The sequence below is a fragment of the Caretta caretta genome, chromosome 6 (genome assembly GCF_965140235.1).
Source record: "Caretta caretta isolate rCarCar2 chromosome 6, rCarCar1.hap1, whole genome shotgun sequence".
NCBI classification, from domain to species: domain Eukaryota; kingdom Metazoa; phylum Chordata; order Testudines; family Cheloniidae; genus Caretta; species Caretta caretta.
The window spans coordinates 61,675,485-61,696,795 of NC_134211.1; the positions used below are offsets into that span (position 1 = coordinate 61,675,485).

General features: G+C 43.1%; 1 protein-coding gene across 5 annotated transcripts in view; it reads left to right on the forward strand.

Annotated features, from left to right (window-relative positions):
- Positions 1–21,031, forward strand: part of ZFYVE26 (zinc finger FYVE-type containing 26) — a 70,592-nt gene extending 49,561 nt beyond the window's left edge. For 3 of the 5 annotated variants that reach the window (XM_048854059.2, XM_048854062.2, XM_075129633.1), the window contains 15 exons: positions 2,665–2,822; positions 3,512–3,681; positions 4,626–4,657; positions 6,920–7,056; positions 7,178–7,398; positions 8,078–8,225; positions 9,358–9,567; positions 11,018–11,236; positions 12,466–12,663; positions 13,331–13,533; positions 14,361–14,502; positions 14,976–15,035; positions 16,350–16,532; positions 17,307–17,351; positions 18,454–21,031. In XM_048854059.2, the coding sequence (XP_048710016.2) occupies positions 2,665–2,822; positions 3,512–3,681; positions 4,626–4,657; positions 6,920–7,056; positions 7,178–7,398; positions 8,078–8,225; positions 9,358–9,567; positions 11,018–11,236; positions 12,466–12,663; positions 13,331–13,533; positions 14,361–14,502; positions 14,976–15,035; positions 16,350–16,532; positions 17,307–17,351; positions 18,454–18,663 (2,336 nt within the window). In that variant the 3' untranslated portion in view covers positions 18,664–21,031. The remainder of the gene's footprint in view (positions 1–2,664; positions 2,823–3,511; positions 3,682–4,625; positions 4,658–6,919; positions 7,057–7,177; positions 7,399–8,077; positions 8,226–9,357; positions 9,568–11,017; positions 11,237–12,465; positions 12,664–13,330; positions 13,534–14,360; positions 14,503–14,975; positions 15,036–16,349; positions 16,533–17,306; positions 17,352–18,453) is intronic. The other 2 variants (XM_048854061.2, XM_048854060.2) reach the window with 2 other exon arrangements.
- Positions 21,032–21,311: the final 280 nt, after the last annotated feature.

Here is a 21,311-nt window from a genome sequence, read left to right on the forward strand (position 1 = left end):
TCCCTAGAAGTCTAGTGAAGCATAATCTAAGCACAGAAGCCTAAGTAGGCATGGTGTGATGTTTAGAGCATGATGTGAACTAACTTGCGCATGCAATTGTAGGAACCTACTTGTGGTTTCTTGTCTACTTTTGCAAGTTGACTTGGAGCTCTGATTTTGAGAAACTTTGGCCCAAGATTTCCTTTCTGGAAAGACAGGTCTGTTGCATGAGAAGCTTTTGGATGGACCATTGAGCAGCGATAGTCCTCTATCACTGCTTTCCTTTTCCTACTCGCTTTGTCTATCCCCAATTTTTAAAAAATCAATAAAGCTGTGCCTATTCTTCACCATACTTCTTTGCTTATATGTTTGTCCCCATTGCCTACCCTTCATCTGTTTGCATCTTTAGATTGTAAGGACTTCAAGGTAGAGATTTCCTCTTTTCTATGTTTGTATTGCACCCAACACAATAGGTGAGGACTGCAGTCACTAGATTTTAACTGAAGCAGGGTGCCTTGTCACCACTAGACTCTTAACACAGATTAGTTAGCATGTGTTACATCACACTTTTAAAATCTTAGTCCAGACAAGGCCCAAGAGACTGTGTCCTCTCAAAGAAGTGCTGCCCTGGATGCTGTGCAGGTTTGTGGGGGAAGGAGAGAGGAGGGAGAAACCCTTCCACTCAGCAACCACCAAGCCCCACCCCAAATCATCCTGTTTGTTCTTGTGGCCACAAGACTGTTGGATATGGTAGGATACAAAAAGGAGTTTGTTGGGGGGGGGGGCGGGGGGAAGGTTAGGTTTTTAAAAGATGTTTTTGAGTTATGGACCAAATTTAAAAAAATAAAAAATTGAGGTCTGGTAATTGGAGCAGGGCACGCAAGATTCAGGAGGCCTGGGTTCTCTAATCCCTGTGCTGACACTGGCTTGCTCTCTCCTCTTCGGCAAACTGCTAATATCCCAGCACCTCAGTTTTCCTTCTATGAAATAGGATTAATATGCACCTACCTCAGGGGTATTTTGGAAGACTTAATCACTGTTTGATATTCTCATATGATGTTTGTGGCTTGGGCTCTGAAGCCAAGTGAGGGGAGTGGGCTTCAGAGTCCGAGTTCTAGCTTGAGCTGCAACTTCAAATCACAGTCTACGCAGCTATTTTTAGCTCAATAGCATGAGCCCAAGTCTGTCAACTTGGGTTGGAGGCTCCCTGCCGGTGGCTGTGTACACATACCTATAGTGATCCCTGCTCCCCCCGCCACTCCTATAAATGGGGGAGGTCTGAGCCATGGCCTGGGACCAGACCCATTCTCAAGTAAAGCACCTCCTCACTATGCATGTGCAGGGGAGGCCAGTGGCTTTGCAGGGTGGGTATTTCTCTCACTTGACTTCCTTCTCTGAAGCTTTCTGTGCTCTCCTTCACGATGATCAGGCAATACAGATGATCAGAAGGTTACATTATTTGACAGGTACGGTGTGTTTAAAAACCATGAACTGGAGATAGGGAAGTGGTCCATGGATAGGGACCCTGGGAAAAAGGATTCAGAAGAGCAGCCTGGAGGATGTGACCCATCTGTGTGTCCTCTATTCCTGATACAAATGTTAGTGTTGGACTTTCTAGCTCCTATAACTGTTCAGGTATTATATGAAAATGAAATACTGAGTTTCACTTATGTCCTGCATGGATCTGTTGACCTCCTAATAGAACATCACTAACTTCCTTTTGCATCTGGCATTAATCTGCACTCCAGTGCTTGTCAGCCTGATGAACATGAAGTAACTTTCTCTTAGTGGGAGCATGTTACTTCAGCTGGAGTTTAAGTTGTTTCAGTTTTAGAAGTAGTATGTGAGGGAATTTGAATGGGTTACAGGTATAGTACAGGGTCCCCTTGCCTTTCACATCCAGGAGCCAATTCCTGTTCAACCCATGTTGGTAGTGAATATTTGACAGCTGTTTGATGTGTGTAAATACCCACATCCCACAAACTACTACAATTAATAGCACCAACAAGAGGCCAAGCTGGCAATCTCAGTAGTGAGACCAAGGATTTGAAAGGTCATGGAGACTAAATTATCCTTTTGCTGCTCAGAATTAATTCCTCCAGGCCAAGGATATGATGTGATGGTGAAGCAGGGGTGCATTGTGTGGAAGTCTAGGCTGCTGCTGTCCCATGTTGTAGTTGCTGTTGTGCTGAAGAAAAGTCAGTCTGGCACTGCTGAGCAGCACAGAATATAGCTGTGCAAACGCGCATGTATCTGGTGTTGCATTCCTGCCTTGTAGAGGCTCTCCAGGTAAGACTGGTTGATGACAAGGCACAAGCAAGCCCAAAGATCGCTTTTCTCCAGGTGTGGTGGGGATAGTGATGTATGGCTGCAAACACAAAAGCAAGATTTGCCTGTGGTAGTAGGTACTGAAGTGACTGGAAGAGTTTGCAGTCTCTATCAACATATGTTGTTGCAAGATGCCAAGAAGCCTCTTGTGCATTTAAGAAAGATCTTGTTACTTAAAGCATCTGAATGCCTTACGGTAGGATGTACCATGTCTAGCATGGAGGGTTGAAAGGTACTAGTAATCTTTTCATTGGTAACCAAGAGGGTCAGTCTGACTGTGCTTTAGCATGTGGTCTGGTCTCTGAAATTCCACTAAGCAGCCTAAATCCAATGCCACATATGGCTTGGTTCTCCAAGGTATCATCCAATCTTCAAGTCCGAGAGAGAGAAGCCTGCCTCGGAATCTGTTTCCTCAAGAGTTTGTGCCACCTGAGGTGCCACCGTCAAAGCAGCAATGGATCCCCGATGAAACTGAAATTACATGCATGGTCTGTAAAACGGAACGTTTTACTATGGTAAGGAACCCAGGTCAAATACAGATACTCATAAGGCTGTGGTGGGGCATGTGTTGGTGGTTTGGTTTTTTTGTTTTCCCTGCAGCCGGTGATTTAACATGAAAGCTAATTCAGATGGACTGTTTCCTAGGAGCCCCCCATGATGCTAGCAGTTTGTCCCTTATTATGTTCATATCGTCCAAATTGCCAGTCAAACAGATGTTGAAGGGGAGATTGTGAGGTTTAAATGTATTTGAGGTGACAGGCTACACTGATGGCTCCTGAAAGATCTTTCTGGGGCAGGTGAAGTGATAGAAGTAGAGCCTGGAAAGGGGAAAACTGATCCTGGGAAAGTAAACTGCTAAGGGTCTTGTGGAATGTCATCTTGTTCTTTTCCAATCAAAGACAGTCTACCGAACTTCTGCATCTGGAGAGCTAAAAGCTGAAAAGCCAGACTTTGGCAAGCTAGTCCCAATTGAGCACATTGTCCCTCCCTGCCATCACCGCCTTTGGGGAAAAAACAATCAGTGGGCAGACCTTAAAGAGATTTTTGAAGCCTGAGATGAACAGAAATTATTTGCTCTCTGCTGTTCATTGTTTTTAATAGGGTAAATTCACCTATGAGCGGAGTGGCTCTAATAAAGGAAGGAAATGTCAGCTGCTAATCTACTACACTCTTCCAATTAAGCATAACCTCTCTTGTGTCTCAGTTTAATAGGCGCCATCACTGCAGACGTTGTGGGAGGTTGGTGTGCAGTTCTTGCTCTACCAAGAAAATGGTGGTGGAAGCTTGTAGAGAAAATCCGGCTCGTGTATGTGACCAGTGCTACAGCTACTACAGCAAGCATTGTCCACCTGTCTTAGCCCAAGACACAAGCATGTAAGTCCTTGCATACGAGTTCTGCATAGTTCCATGTACCCCTCTTCCCAGCTCTGTTTGTGTGTGAGACAGCATAAGTTCAGCAGTGCAAGCACTGTGCTTTAATCTGACCAGAAGGAGCCACCTCCATGGATTCAGAAGTGAGGCTGTGGATTAAGTAGTCCTTGGAGATTGAGATTGCCGATGAAAGGGCCAGTAATGATGAAGGGTTTTGTGATGTGGATGTTTTCCCCTGAAAATGGGACTGAAACTCATTTCATACAGACTCACTGAGCTGGTGGAGGGTGTGGTGAGGAGAAGTGGGAGAGCAGTCACCTCTCTGCCCTGCTATCAGTGGACCTACTGGGAAGAGATGAGCACAGTGCAGTTTTGAAATGGTACATGAGGGAAGAATGAGCAGTAAATCAGGGGAGCTTGTGGCATTTCCAAATATATTAACAGGGCCCTAAATTTTGTTTGTGTGGGGCAAGGAAGCCAAAGGGGGACAAGTAGGTTGGACGATAAAGGATTTGAGTATTTCTTGTTTTTTCTGTACTGTGGCTGGTGGTGTGTGGGGGTGTGAGGTAGCATAATCTGGGGGCAGAGCAGAGAACTGGATGCCAGGAACTCCTGAGTTTTAATCTCATCTCTGACACACACTTCTTCTTTGCCCTTAAGCAAGTCTCTTAACTCCTTACTGCCTGTTTAATAGATACAATACCTTTCCTTCTGGAGGTTATAAGGAATAATTATTTAATGTTGGTGAAATGTTCTTAGTGCCACATACTTATTTTTCCATCTGTGTATTTTTTGGGGAGGGGAGAGGTCATCAATTATTTTTTATAACTAATGCTACGAAAATGTTAGCAATATTGAACGAGCCATTTTCTTAACTGCCAGGCTTTAATCACTCTTTCCTCAGTGTGTTGGAATGGGTGTGAAGCTTCTGTCTCTCTGTTTTACAGCACAAAAGAGGAAGATCAAGACTTGATGGAAGGTGAGAACAAAGTAACGTTCAATTTCTGCTTTTAATGTGTACGATTGTCATCTTTGTACGACAATTGCCAATAAGCTGGAAGCTGTGCTGTAGCTAAAGGATCCAACAGCACTTCTAGTAATAAAATCTCTGCTGTTTTCAAATATCATTGGTCTGAAGTCAGTCATGCAGGAAACTATGAATGGAGTTGAGGATTGAGCTGCTGGGTTCCAATTCCAGCTCTGACACTGTCTAATTGTATGACCATGGGCAAGTCACTTAACCTCTCTGTGCCTCAATTTCCCCATCTTTCAATACTGTTGTGAGACTTCATTCGTATTTATAAAAGCACTTTGCTCTTCTCAAGCATCTTCATGCAAAGGATCTCAAAGTACATCATTATAAAAGTTGAAGTATTTTTCTCTCTGGCTGCTGGTCTAGGACCTGTGGATCTTGCAAGCATTTGTTCTGGTCTTCCAGAACATTTCCAGGTCTGGCAGGTCATGAGAAAAGGGCCCACGAAGTATGGGTGCTAGTTGAAATACTGAAATTCTTCTAGTAACTAAGGTTAAAACATAAAATTTTTTAAAGCTTCTCAATAGTTCCACAAACCATAAATACAAGCTAGTATTTTCCTCTCTCCCAGTGAAGTGTGGCAGGCTGTTTATTGTCAAAAGCAGGTCTTGTTGCTGTGCTCCAGAGGAGCTACAATGGTCAGGCAAAGAGCAGCTAGTATCAGATGTCTAATAAATAGAAAGATAAATACTTCAGACTGAAGCAACTGAAAATGGAACTTCTGGTCAGTTGCTGCTGGAAGATCTTTGTCTTCTTTACTTTGTTCAGTCTTTCATTTGTGTCCAGTATTTAGTGCACATCATTTCATTGGACTTGTGTAGCTCCTCTTGAACATGGCAACAAGGACAGCTGCATGGGACTTATAGAGCCTCAGACTTAGCAGGGGAAGAACCAGAGCAGAGTGATGCAGCAAAGTGATACTGACTTTATGGGACTATGGGGATGTTTTGCTGAATAAGGATATTAAGAACTTAGATGTCACTCACACTTTTAAAATGGGCTTGTTCTGATTGCCATCTGTTATCTTCCAGTTCAGTTTGGACATAATTTTCTGTATATCTTAAGGTTTTCTACTGCTGCCTGTCATGGTACAATCGGATGTTTCATAGCAATAGACAGTTTCATAGCATAAATAGTCCTTGGTGGACTTTGTGGAGTCTGTGGCGTTTTTCCCTTTTGAGGGAAAAACTTTGCTTGGTGTAGAATTTGGATTTTGAAAGGGGGTGTTAGTTGGCTTTTGTGGCTCAATGTTGTCACTTTTAGCAGCTAGTATCTCAAATCACTTCATCAGAAGGGTAATGCTTCCCAAGTTGCTTTAAGATGGCCTGCAGCTTTGGTCTGACTACAGCATATGTCAATTTTGATGGGAGAGATTCTCAGCTCAGAATTAAATTTGGGACCAAAAAGCCAGATAGTAATCAGAATGACCTGGTTTTCATGCTCCCATATCTCATGAATTACAGTACCAGGGCTAGAAATTAATGCTATATATCACTTGAAATCTGAGATCCCTAGCTTTCCAGGGATTGGAGCAGATACTCTTAGCAATCTCACTTTGAGGTACTGGACCTTTAAAAACTCATTGGTCTGGTCCCTCAAACTAACAGTACTGTTTTGACATTGCTCCAGAGCTACTGGAACTTTTTTCCAGATTTGAGTTAAGGTTTTTGGGCTGCACAGTCCATCAGTGCAAAGCCTAAAAAGAAAATAAATAAGTTGGTAAGTCATGTAGTGCTTCATCTATAATCCGTTTATTCATTCCCCTTCTCAGACTCAATGACTTCCCTTCTACCACCCACAGAGCACTTATCTCCACTGATCTTCTGACAAAAAAACAGAAATATTATAGCTCACAGGTGGTCAAAAAAGAAGGTGGGTATACTGTAATGGAGTGGCACCAAAAGAGTTAAAAATACCCTGAATTGGGGATATGGGTGTTCATTGAGGAAATATTTTAGACAGTATAGAAATTGATGTTTGGGAGTGGAAATCTGCTACTGAGCATATGCAATAGCTGCTTTCTGTGGTTCTGTGCTGTGCGTGTTGTATAGGTGAGATTGTTTCATCCCTCTAACTTCTGGAGTGTGTGCTGAGAACAGCACAGGTAGCTCTGATGATAAAGCATACAGAATAACTTTGTGACATGCTTTCTGCCTGATTTTCTGCCCCTTCCAGGATGATTTTGATTAACTGATTCCTCTTTCTCAGCAGTACAGACCTGTGGTAACGGAGGTTTGGATTGCTCTGTAGTGATGAGAGTACCCAAGGCAACTGAACTTGAGTGGCTTCTTTCTCTGAGTGAAGATGAAAATGAAATTGTGCGTAACGAATTTTATTATGAACAGGTAAGAGCTTGAGAGACAGAGAGGTGAGTCCAATGTAACCAGTTCCCTTTAGAATTCTATTAAGTGCTGTTGTAGTGTCCATTTACAAGCTCTTGGGTCTTTCTTTACTCTTAATTGACAGGCCCCTAGTTCTTCCTTGTGTATTTCCATCCTCAGTCTGCACTCAGATAGCACAGCATGTGGCCACCAGCTGATACAGTGCTGCTGTAAATTGTCCCAAGGTCTGATTAACCCTGAAGTGGATGCTGGGCTTCTCATGGACATCATGAAACAGCTGCTTTTCAGTGCCAAGATGATGTTTGTAAAAGCTGGAAGGAGCCAGGATCTAGCTTTGTGTGACAGGTAAGTTGCCAGCTGTCCTTTTGGATTCGTTGGAGCTCTTAGCCTTCCTTTAACGAATTAAAGTGGTGGTGAATGGTGCTGGTCTAACCTCTCTAGAGGCTAGAGAGTGACCTGTTTATCCACAAAATCACTATTGGGAATACTAGACTCTTGGAGTAGATGGGAATAAATCTCCCTGACTGTTTAAACTTGTTGCTTTTACTATGGGAGATTTTTTTTTAAGCTTAACATTTTGCTTGTTTTCAGACGCTTGTTTAGTTTAGGCTTTTACAATGGTACTTGTCAGGCATTTGAATTTTATTCCTTCCTGGGGCATCAGTGTAAGGCAGAATAGAGTGGGAAGTGCAATGCAAGGGGTCCCAGCTGTTCAGGTAAATGTACCACAAAACCAGACTTGACAGTACTGGTTAGTGTTTCCACAGGCTGTATTAGCCAGTCTGGTTGAATGAGAAGTAGCTAGCCGGAGCAGCAAAATGGCTCTAGGACAGTGCATTAAGGAAGGGAAGTAGAGTTAGAGTACCAGAGACAAATTTGGAAGTACCAGTTGTTGGGAATCACCAATGTAAAAGATACTACAGGCATAAGGGCTTTGAAGATCCTTGCTAATGAGCCTTAGAGTATAGTGATATGCTGTGTGTGCACGTGCCCACTCACTTCATTCCTGCTTCCTTCCGAACAGTTACATCAGCAAGGTGGATGTGCTGAATATTTTAGTTGCTGCTGCCTATCGCCATGTACCATCTTTGGATCAGATTCTGCAGCCTGCAGCAGTAACGAGGCTAAGGAATCGGCTTTTGGAAGCAGAATACTATCAGTTAGCTGTTGAGGTAACAATAACGGGGGGATGAAGGTGTTAACCCCCCCCTTTTTTTTTAAAAATCGTCTTAGATGGCTTGCTTTCCCCACTGAACTTAATTTATGTGATCTCTGATATTAAAGTACAATGGGATGTGATTAAAAAAGGAAAAACTTAGGAAATATTTTCAGATGCTCAGTTTAACAGTGAGCTGCATTCTGCTTGGGAACAGTCTGCCAAGGGGAGTGACGTGAACCCCATCATTTCATCCAATTCCAATTAGGACAGGCAAAAAACTAAAAATGCACCGTCAGGAACAACCTTGCATTGGTAGGGGAGCTAGGACATTCAGCCTAATAGATCTTTCTTTTCTGTGATTTGATTTCTACTTAAGGATCTCAGAGGCCTGCTAGGACGGACAACTTTGAAAAACATTCACTGAGACAATGATAAACCTTGACAGCTCATCTGGTCATATGGCTTATCTTCTGCTTTTTGCCTCCCTACCCCCTTGATTTCATAAGCCTCTGGTTGTGGCATCACAATTATTATGAAGAGGATTATGATGACACAAACAGGATTAGGATTTCTAGTAGGGAATAAGCAGCATGAGCAGATGAACTGTTAAACAAAAATGGTTTCTGTTTACATGCAAACATCTCTGCTAAAGAAACTGTGGGATGAAGTTTTCTATCAGCAGATTTGTGTGAAAATGAATGTTGCCAAAATGTTTTCATGAAGCATCAGCAAGTCTATAAACAGAAAACCACTAACACTTCATATCACTTTCTAAACCACAAACCTGTTTAGTGTTGTTCTGTTCTTGTAATAAAACTATATAAAATCTACTATGAAGGGGAAAATTACTTTACCTTTATGAATGTAAAAACTGTTGGATTGAACTTTCCTTGACCAGTGATTGATTAAACTCTTCCATTACATTTGCAATCGGAAAATCCTTCCATAATCAGAGTTTGTGGGTAGTTCAGTAGCTAGTATTTAAGGTCACTAATGTGGAACTGATAAAGGCATTTCTTAGTGTACAAGAAGACATTTCTTCTTTGGGCAATGGAAGGTCCCTGATTTAGATTAGGAGTGTAATTATCTGCTTCTCCTGTGCTGTCTCTGTATTATGTACTACTAACTAATGCTTTGGGGTTTAGGTTTCTACAAAGACTGGGCTGGATCCAGGTGGCGCATGGCATGCCTGGGGTATGGCTTGCCTTAAAGCTGGGAACTTAAGTTCAGCAAGAGAGAAATTCAGCCGATGCTTAAAGCCACCCTTTGATCTGAACCAGTTGAATCATGGCTCAAGGCTAGTCCAAGATGTGATACAATATCTGGAGTCCACTGTGAAACCCATACTCCTGGTGGTAAGAGGCTATTCTACCTGTTCTGGAGAACTGTACCAAAACTGTCAAAGTCCTGAGGCTTTGGCACAGTTCTTTAGGAAGAACATGATTCAACCGAGGGAGAGGGGACATCCATAGCATATTATAGGGGTTAATGCTGGAGTAGTATTTTGCGGCTGCTTTTGTCTTTTTGACATGATTTGCATCTGGAGCAGATGGTGTGAGGATTTGCACCACAAATACTGAAGCCTGTGCAGAAGCCCCACTGGCTGCACCCCCCCAGTCAGTGACTGAGAGCAGAATGATGGGATTCTGTTTGTGTAGTGTTGTGCCCAGTAAATGGGGAAGAAGCTCATCTTTTGAAGGTTATGCAGTAATGCAGAAGCACATCTGACTGCTCTTTGGAGGCCAGTGTGAAATGGGGTGGAGGTCTCAGTCTAGTTCTTAATGAACTGGTGTCCATGTCACTATGTATCAGAAGTGGCACTAATTTCCCCCCTTGTTGATCTCAGAGGCAGCAAGGATTGTATGAGTCCTAGAAGAGACATTCCTCTTTCCTTCCACCATCACTGGTGCAGCCCTTCCAAATTAACTTATGGTACTGTGACAAAGGTCATTATTAAGAAGCCTGCATTTTTGGTATCAATTCTGTGTTGTGTGGCTGGAGAACTTTAGTTTCCCAGACTCACAATTCAGAATCTGTTGCCAGCACTAGATTTGCTTTAACACCACCACCACCAAAAAACCCTTATCCATTGCAGGTGGAAGTTCAGTCTCTTTTGATTGGCACTGATTTTGTAATTAAACCAAGTTTTTATATCTTTATTACAGAGCATACAAAGTGTCTTTATGAAGAGACTAAGTTCCATCCATCTGTACAATGTGATGTCGTATCTCTTTTGTCAAGAACTTCTGATAGTCATGTAATAGTTGAGGGTGAAACTTGAGACATCAGAACCTCCAGATTGAAAATGTTCCTTTTAGAATTTATATAGTTTGAGTTTACTGTAAGCTATAATTAGGTACTAACTAAAATTCAGGCCCCAATTGAAGCTTTGAATTTTTAAGTAAACTGCTATCCCAAGAGGGCTTCCCCCTATGATTATATTTGTTCTCCTAAAATTTCTGGTCTTCAGCAAATATGCATTTTAGTCTCTGACTTGCTGTTTTATCAGAAGTCTCTATCAGCAGTGGAAATATCTTTAAAAAAACAAACCTCCTATAAGGACCCATTCATATTGGGAACAGAACCACAGTAGCTACAGTCATGTTTAAGCATCATTGCTGCTAGCAAGGTTTGAATACAGTTTCCCTATCCAGTAATATGGCTGGAGTTTCATCCCATGTATATCACAGTAGAAAAAGAGAGGGGGTTGGCTGATACGCACTAACCCCAGGGAGACTCTGCAGAATAGTCTTCCTGTTAATCGTTCCTGGACAGTCCCATGTCATTGATTCTCTGTCTTAATAGCAGGATGATGACTACTTTGCCACATTGAGAGACCTGGAAGCAACCCTGAGGACACGAAGCCTGTCTCTGGAGATGATGTCCGAAGGGAAGATCCAACACAACAGCTACTATCAGGAGTGCTTGTTCTATTTACACACTTATGGCACCAACCTAGCAATCATTAGCTTCTACATGAGACATGACTGCATGCGAGAAGCACTTCTGCATTTGTTAAATAAGGTGAGTAAAGAATTCTGCTGGCAGTGTCAGAATCTGCTCTTGTATCATCTAAATTGGAGATCTGAAAGCATTAGGAGGACTTCTCCCTTCCAAGCAAATCCAAGATGGTGACCAGGATAATACAGTATATATAATGACTGAATTCAAATTCCAGCATGCTCTATTTCCTCTGAGCTTTCACTATTTATGTTCTCATTGTCCAGTCTCTCTGTGGATTTATTCCAAATGACTGAACATCTGTGTCATGTAGAACATTAACCAGCACTGTTCCATCTTGAAATTATTATTGCCCCATCCCCTTGCCAAAGTAGGGAAGGCTAGAGAAGAGAGCCATTCTCTGTTCTCCTCCAGTACTATCAATCCACCAGCTCTTACCAACATGAAAGCTACTGAAAAATACTTAAAACTTCTAGAGTGTGTGGGATTTTAGCTGGTTCGTTGGCCTATTAGAATTGAAATACATTTGATGTAGAACATACTGATTGACATACCTAACTCCATTATCCCCAATCTGTTAACTGGCTTATTAATAGGTAATTGTTTAAGTGGCCTTATCAGCTCTGGTTTCTCTTTATTATCACCAGTGTGATTGCTGTAGTTAGAATTGAGAAGGTCCTTTCAAAGCCCTTATTCTCAGTTACCTTTTGAACATATCCTTTTTGTTCTTAGCTTAGAAGTGAATTGTTTTTTGTTTTGTTTTTTAAAGAAAATCTGCTTGCTTTTGAGTGCCCAGTGGTGCACAAGCAGTTTTCCACCAGTAAAATTTTTCAGGTAATTCAAAACAATTTTAGCTTGAAAACTTCCTACCGCAACTTGGACAGAGAGGCTTCAAATGGCAGTTCTCACTTTCCGGTTCTCTTACAGCAGTGCAAGGTTGTTTTGGTGCTGAGGCTCTCACCACTGCAGGGGAAGGATTCCACTGAAAAGTTAACCTGTTTCCACCAAATGTATTTTTTGTTAAAACATTTCTGTGCATACTGGGTTCTGTAACTTGTGCTGTGCAGTGGTTTTTAAAAAAAATAGCAAACCCAGTCACTACCCTGAATGCAGTGATTAAACAACATGGTAGCACCCCTTTAAAAAACAGTTCAAAGCCAGCAATTTGCTGGGTGCCTGCCTGTGCTCAGAATGTAGGGTTAACCTCTCTGTCACTGGTATTCCCTTCAGTAGCAAGAGAAAAGCCAATTCCTGGAGCTGATTCACCTCAAGCTTCCTTCTTCCCACTGTAGGAGAGCCCACCGGAAGTGTTCATTGAAGGGATCTTTGTCCCAAGTTATAAAAGTGGGAAACTGCACATGTTGGAGAACTTGCTGGAAACCATTGATCCAAGTCTGGAGAGCTGGGGCATCTACCTGATTGCAGCCTGCAAACACTTGCAGAAAAAGAACTACTACCACATTCTGTATGAACTGCAGCAGTTTATGAAGGTAAGGGTGGGGTGTGTGGCCCCCCCTTTATTGCTGAAATAGTGAATAGTATCACTCTATTCAGCAGTTTTACTTGGGTGTTAAACTCTGTGCCTTGGTCACGTTATGTTTTCTGTGAATTCCCTGGGATGCTCCGATGAAGTGAGCTGTAGCTCACGAAAGCTTATGCTCAACTAAATTTGTTAGTCTCTAAGGTGCCACAAGTACTCCTTTTCTTTTTAAGTGAGAGAGTAACTGCAGAGTCCATGTCTGCAGTTGTTTCCTGTTTCGCATTTTCTAACTGAAGTCCTTGTGCTTTGCGGATACATAGTATGTCTTTTGCTTGCTTAATTTTTATTGAATATAAGCTGGTAGGAACTTTTCTGATCTTAAGAAGACTCCAGGCAATACTGTCTATTCATATCTGCTGTGCTTATTGTCATGAATCTGGTCTTGTTGCACCATCTTATCTGTTGCTTTAATTGTATGTCCTCTTAGGGAACCATAATGTTTGCTTTGTGTGAGCATTTTAGTACCAACAGTCAAAGTAGCTCTGAAGATGTTCTGCCTATGGATGCTCTCAGTCTTCTCCGCTTCTGAGATTCTTATAGTGTTTCTCAACATCATAGGTCTTAGCCTTGTTGTCAAATGATCCCCCTTTTAAAAGTTCATTACTTGTTTGTTCAAGGATCATGTCCGTGCTGCCATGACCTGCATTAGATTCTTCACTCACAAGGCAAAGTCTTACACAGAGCTGGGAGGCCAACAGAAATGGCTCCTGAAGGTCAAGGACCACCTCAAAATCTACCTGCAGGAGGTTTCAAGGAGTTCCGGAAGGAAAAAAGCTGCTTGCACTTTTCGGAAGAAAATGACAGCCACTGATGTATCAAGGTATCTGCAAAACAGGAAATGAAGTTCTGGGAATGAGGTTGCACTTGAGACTTGTCTTGATGAGGAAAACTGGTTGAGTTTAGGTTGGGCTTAGCTCACATACTCTAGCTAAACCCAGCCCAAAATTGACCTTTTTCCTACTGTGGTATACGGGAAGCACCGCTCTTCCTGGTCAAGACAAGTCTCAAGTGACAGAATGTCAGTCCCTGTACCATCTACCCTCCTGTATGTAGGCAAAACCGATATAGTCTATACAGTTTACATTTTGTTTGCTAAACTTATTACCTGTATAGTAGCAGAGCTAGATGCGAGCCTTAGAAGTAAGAGTTAGATGGTTAACTGAATTTCCAAACTTTAAAATGTTGTTAGAAGTTTAGTCCTCTGTTTCTAACTTTTGGGGTGTCTATAACTACAGTTTTTTTAAGGTTTATTTTCATCTAAAGTTACTGAAACTTTTTCACACTTGGCTGCAGCTTAATAAAAATTAGTCTTTTTGTGCGTGTCTGGGAGTTGTTGTTAGAGATCCACAGCTGGTCGGTGTGTGTAACGCTGAACTTCACGTGAGCACTCGTAATGCATGTTTCCTATGCAGTTCAGGAGGGCACTTCAGTGCTGCAGATGGGGTGAGACAGAAGGAGCTAACGTTAATATTACTGTATGCCCAAGTCAAACAGCAGCTAAAATAGCCATTTTTAATTTTGTTAGAGACACATCTACCTTTTGAGACACTTTCAGTAATGTAATAATTTGTGGATGGTGCACTTCATTAATAGTTGTGTAAATGCGTCTCTGTACCCAGATAAATGAGAATTTTTTTCCCAATCTAGGCACATCAATACAGTTGAGCTACAGATGGAAGTCACCAAGTTCCTGCATCGGTGTGAGAGTTCAGGGACCTCTCAGATAACTGGCTCAACCTTGCCCACTCTCTTTGGAAACAATCACATGAAGATGGATGTAGCTGGCAAGGTACTAGCTGCTATTTAAAACATAACATTTGCTGCCTTAACTTGACCTGCTCTGTGGATTAAAGGATGATTTGGGGGCCTGGAGCACTCATCTGGACTCTCAAATAATACATAAGGTACTTTCCAGTTGTAGCTCTCAGTGCATTTTAAAGGTAGGTAAGTATCCTTATCCTTATGTTACAGGTGGAGAGAAGTTTAAGTAACTTGACTACCATGGGGCACCTGACAACAGAACTCATTTCTTTGCCTCTCCCTCTCTGGATCATGCTGCCTCCCATTGTTAGAGATACTTCTTAACAAGGCGGTAAATTGCCTTTTGACAAACGGTATTGCAGTGCTGAACTCAGGCAAGAGGCAGTAAAATACCTGGGCTACTTTGTACAAGTGACTTCATTTCCTTGTGAGTTTTCTACACATAACCAAATGGGAATGTCTCACTTTCCCCTTTGTCTAATGTTGGAAATTTCTTCACAGGTCATGCTGGAAGGGAAGAACATTGAAGAAGGTTTTGGAATTGCATTCAGAGTCCTCCAGGTATGGAAAACCTAAGAAGTTGCTGCATGTAAGGTTGATCTCACTCCTGTAAAGCACCACTGTTTATTACCAGACCCTTTGCATCAAGTGGGGAAAACACAAGTTTCAGATCAGTCCCCATGTTTGTGTAAAATACAGACCAATCAATTATGTAGCTTCTAAACCTCCATGCATTGTCAGAGACCCCTCTCCGCCCTGGAAATGAACTGCCTGGCCAGCTTTTAGTTTAGAGAGTCACTGACGTCAACTTCCAGATCCAATTAAGCTGGGGGAGGCTGTGAGTGTGGGAGGGAGTAGAGCTTAATTTTCAAGGTTCCCCTGTCTGTGTCTCAGTGTCATGCTGGCAGTTCTGAGATCTCTAGATCAGCCAGAAGGCTGTCTTGCTGTGCATCTGAATAAATTGGTGCCCACTCATCCACTGAAGGAGAGGAGATTAGAGAGGGGGCACCCTGATGGGAGAGAACAAGTGAAGGAAGGGGCTCCATGCACCATATGAAGAGGAAAACTAGGGCACTGCCTGCTCTCCTGAGAGATGGGTCTGGTCTCTTCAGAGCCAATTAACTTGCCTCCTTGTTCATCCACAGAGTTAGCAATGCATTCCCTTCCTCCCTGCTGCTCTCCCAGAGTAACCAAGCAGCGTTCTCCACTGCCTTGCACCTTCTTCAGTCATTCACCCTGTGCAAAGTGCTACCCCAGGTCTGAATGGAGAATTCAGATTTGGTAGCATTTGACACCCACTCTGCACAGGTGTCAGTGACTGCGCAGGATATGGAGGCAGTGAAGAAACAGGCCCAGAGCTGGCACAATGCTATTCCCAGAGCGTGCTCATCCAGGGAGCAGAAAGTTTTAATTGGAAACTGTTCTTTTGGAAATGTGTCTCTCCAGCATGTGTGGATGGCTGAGGCTGAGATACTTGCCAGCCTGGTACTAGTAGCCCAGGTGCTTAGCTGAGAAGGACCCACATTAGTAACTTGGTGGGAGTGCAAGGGGAGAGTCTGCCTTGCATGGAGTGGAACAGACTGCAGCTGCCCAGATTTTCAGTGCAGAGGAGTGGCCTCTGGAGACTAGGGTCCCACTGTGATCTGAGTGACCTGGCCTTCACAAGCAAAGTGGCATGCTGGCCCTCTTGCCCTGAGGGCTGTACTTCTGTATGGAAAATGAGGGTGGCAATGGGCTGCGTTTTAGAGCAGTGTGGACTGTACTTGAGCCACATTCTGTTCTTCTAGCAGCACAGTGCTCCTCCTCTGGGCAGGCTTGGTAGAATCTGCCATGACTGAACATGCTGCTTTGATGCTTTCCATTTTCCCACTTCAGGACTTCCAGCTGGAGGCTGCAGCTGTGTACAGTAAAGTGGCCAAGGTGCTGGTGAAGCAGCAGAACTACAGTGAGATCCGGCAGCTCCTTAAATGCGTCAATGAGTCTGGAGTTGCAGCCAAAAATGACGGGGATATCATCATCCTAAACTGCCTGGATGAGTTTAAGGATATCCCCTCTGAGGTAATGCTGCCCCCATGGCACCGTCTTCTGAGGTGGGATAGTCTAGAAAGGGGACAGTCCCTTGCCTCTCAGCATCCATACCATGCATTGAGACATGCTGTCAACCTCTTCTGGCCCCTTATTTTACATGTTCTATCTCCAGAGAAATCAGTTTGCATCTGCAAAGGGAAATGGCTATTTGGGGGGTGTGATTGTCTAGCTACAGGGTCCTTTCCCTCAAATCTCCCAGCAAGGTGCTGTGCAAGTGGCACGCAGGAGAGATCCTTCTACCCAGTGGGATCCTCCCTTACGTTGCTGTTTGGGATGAGGAGGAGTGTCTTTCCATGAAGATCCCTTGCTGGTAGAGGGAGCACAGCCATGTGTGCCCTCAAGAATTGCTGCCTGTATAGGAAGCCACCCGTTAAGATTGCCCTGCCCATCACAAAGCCTTTACATTGCTCTGTGTGTGTGTGGAGGTAGGGAACCCGAAAGACCTCCATGAAGCTACCACTGCGTAGAGGGGGGCAGGAAGTCCTAATGAGGAAAAGCTGCCCTCATGGAGTTCCTTGAAGACACGACACTGGTTTTGGGCCAGGAGGTAAGCTGCAGTAAAAGGGAAGATTTGGGCTTAGTACCCGGCGCCTCAGGAACTGGGACAGTTGATGGCTGAGATGATTTAAACACCTTGCTGTAATTTCATCTGTGCAATGTTTTAATCTGTTAGGCTATAAAACTATAATGGTTTGCAATCTACAGTCCTCTAATTGTCACCTGCTTTTCCCCTTTGGGGTATAGGATCTGGACAATCTGATCCAGGATATGGACAGCGACGAAAACAAGGTGAGTAAAGTGTAATGGGAAACCCTTAGCTTGCTGTGGGAACGCTATGAAACCAAAGCTTCTCAAGATTGAGCTTAGATACCTTGTAAGTGCCTGATCTCATCTCTTCTCCCCATCACTGGGAGTGAAGTGTACCCAAAAGTTAGAGACCCTTAGGTCTCTGAGAGCTACTGTGTGGGACTTAAAAGCAATGCAAAGATTCAGTTGGTTCTTTTTGGTTCTTCCTACCTATTTTCTCATAGGTGCACTTAATTTCCCATGGCAGCAAGCAGCTGATGGGGATCTCTCTGCATCTAGGGAGACCAGCATTGAGCTCATTATTATTCCAGTGTTATATTATTGCCATTGTGGTAGGCGCACACCGTCCTTTACCTGATCAATTTGGTAATTTCTCTTCTTTGTAGACTATGCTAAGACTGAAATACATGGCTTCTGTTAATTATATACACTGCACTTCTCTACTGTCTTCAGTATAAGGCTCTCAAATCATTTTACATTCACAAATGGATAAATAGATTCTATTCCCATTTTACAGATGGAAAAACGGAGGCCCAGAGGTCACATGACTTTCCAGGGTCACATTCAAACCAGTGGCAAAGCTGGGACTTGACTCAAAGAGTCCTGATTCCCACTCTCCTGCTCTGACCACCAGACATGCTGTTCTGAGAAATTTGATTTGATTTCTGTCACTGCATTAAGTTCAATGCTACAGTGACCCTAATGTGAGCTTTTGAAAGAACTAGGCCATGGGCAGAATGCCTCTGTGAATCTTTGCTGTTCAGATATGGAGGTTTTCAAGCATGAACTACACATGCAAGAATCCTGATTTTTGGTTCCATGATGATCAGCATCCAAAGAAGTTCTAAAAGCCAGTGACAGAGGCTTACATTTTAAAAAGTCTAATGCACTGGCCCTTTGTAGTACACTTCTTATAGCAGAACCTGGCCTGTGCTACATCCTATCCTCTGCATCACAATGCACACCCTCTCTAAATAGTACAGCCTACTGAACTAGATTTCCCAATGAGCCCTCACCTCTACCTGTGTGTTAGAACTCAGTCTGGGAGGCTGTGGTGAACAACCACTTTTCTTTATTGCTTCAGATCCAAGCCTACCTGATGTGCAACAAGCTGCGTTCTGCCTACCTGGTCTCCGTGAGACAAGAGAATACCAGAGCCGTGCAGCTGGTGCAGCATGTGCGGCAGTTGGCCGAGAACAGCGGGGAAGATGTTGTGCAAGCCATCTGTGCCCAGTGGCTTTCAGTGCACCAGTCCAAACAAAAAAGCAGGTTCACCCAGACCACTAGGAAATAACTACCAGGCACCAGCATCCATAAAGGGAAGACTTCATATGGCACAGAGAAGAGCAGCTCGGTGATCTCTCAGTGAGAGTGAAGTGGCAAGCAGGAGCTGCTAGAGTGCCTGTAGCTAAAGGGAAGGAATACAAGTGCCAATCCTGTGTTCTGATGACCAACAATCTATATCTCAGGGTGTTTTCTGTGTGTTTTAAACCTGAACAAGCAAGACTAAGGATTATGGAGAAACGCACTTTTCTCCTCTTTCCAAGAGGCGTTGCACTCTTTTTTGCCATGGGTTTGTTTTAACCCAGTAAACCTGTGTATAGTTGATGACCAAATCCCATCCCATCCCAGCTCACTGTACGTTGAAACATAAATCTCTTTGATTTCTATTAGCCAGAGCCATTTTATAATGGATCTATCATTGCAATGGTTGAAGAGTTTTGTTTCCATTTACATAGACTTGGGACTGAACTTTTGAGGTGACTTTTTAAAGATCTATACTAATTATCACTAAGTTTTTTACACTAGCACAGTATGTGCAAATCCTTTAGTTGGTTTGAAAGGCAATGGCTGGTTGTATATGGCAGGTGTCTCTATGCTGAAATCACTGACAAGTGTTTGCCTGCTGCTTGGGCCCTTGGATGGATGGATGTAATTGGAACGGGATGCAGTACAAGGGGGAAAAGCTTGAAATAGGATAAGAATGTCTGTGAGAATTGTTTTACCTCTTGCTTCCCTAGTTTAATCCACTAAGTGGATTAAACTGCTGTGATACAACTGTCATTGGATAGTCGCAAGGACTCTTATGTCCTTTTCCATAGTGTAAACAAGCTGAGCTATACACCCCTTGCACTATAGGGAAAGCACCTTGCTTTTATAAAAGGGTTAAAATGGTGAAATTTAATCACACAGCAAAGTTATAGACTGCTGAACCATGCAATGAGTGTCCTTACCAAAGCAATCTTTCCCCTTCTGACAAAGTGAAACATTTTGGACTGAATTGTTATATACTTTAAAATAGAACCACCACCACCCATTTGTTCCTGGGGTGAAAAAATGGCTCAGACTGTCTGGAATACACTGGGGACTGGCAGGCAACAGGCATCCTATAGCTCAAGTGATGTCCCTGTATTAGTTGCTGCTGCACAGAATCTCTTTCCCCAGTTGTCTGCTGCTGACTAGAAACAGACCAAAAGCCACGCTCCCCTGGTCTACTTCATTTAACAGCATGTTTCTCTGGTGGAAAGTGATTCTGTTCAGGGGCATTTGGATTTGGCTACTGCTTCTCTGCAGCTGATAATCAGAGAAGAGGGAAAAGTAGGATGGAGAAACAGGCAGCAGAGAATGGAAGAAGCAGAAATGAGTGATGGTTTAAAAAGAAGTTCCTTAACTTTGGCAGCCCACAACATGCTTGTAGTGCAATGGATGTAGACTGCTAACATTTAGAGATGGGCAACTCAATTTCCCTTTCAGTAGCTCCCAGTGTATTACAGTCAGCTGGCTCGCTTACAGCCAAATGAAATCTATAAAGATGTTTAGTTTCTGGAAGTGTAATATAACTAATTCCATTGTACAAGGTAAGCTAAGCAGGCAAATAGAGTCCTTGTGATAGACCACAGACCTCCAATGAGATGAAAAGGACGTGGTTGACCTCATTTTGAGTGTTTCATGACCACTGTCCCACTGACTCAAACTTCTCTCCCTGCTGGAGATAATTAGCTCATTGGATCTGGGGTTAGAAATAGCTCCGATCTTAGAATCCGGGATGACCACACTTAGCTTCCAGAATCTCCTAACCCCAGATCTCAGAGATCCCATTAGTAAGGGTCATAAAAGCTGCTTTTATTGTCTCAGCCAGACAGAACTGGCCTTGCAGTGTGCTCCAGGGGTTAGGCTTGTCTTGTTGGGTGTGATACTTTTTATGACCTGGGTTGATACCAAATCTATAAATAAATATGGGTAGAGAGGTCTGTACTGTGTCCACTGATGCAGTAAATACCATTCTGTATGCATCTGTGAGAGGAACTTGAACATTATAGAAGGAAAGAATGGTGCCTGCCAGGTAGTCCAGCCATTCTTGTGCCTGTCTTTCTGCTTGACTTCTTTGCACTTTATTTTACGCACTTTATCTAATGTTTGTTGCAATTTTGATAGTGCTTAACTTAGAATTCTAAGGATCTTTTTCTTACCAGCAGAACTAGAACTGGAATTTTGGCCCTGATCCTAAAAGACTTGTCACGAGTAGTGCAGTTAATGTTGGGCTTAAAAACCCAAAGCATAAAAATGGATTGAACACTAGTAGTAGTTGAAAGAGCCATTTGTCCGTTAACAGTTATAATTTGTTTACAATGAACAAAGGAAAATAAAGTATTATCAGCAAAGGTCACTTGCCCCAGTCCCTCTTTTGTGTATTGCTCTGTTCTTTACCTCTAGCATAGTTGGGTGGCCTCTCCCTCTTCAGCTTTTCTGTTTGGAACTGGTCTGGGTCACCATCTGTTATGGAAAACAGCTAGGACAGGGGTGGGCAAACTTTTTGGCCCGAGGGCCATATCTGGGTATGGAAATTGTATGGCAGGCCATGACTGCTCATGAAATTGGGGGTTGGGATATGGGAGGGGGTGAGGGCTCTGGGGTGGTGTTGGGGGTGCAGGAGGGTGCTCT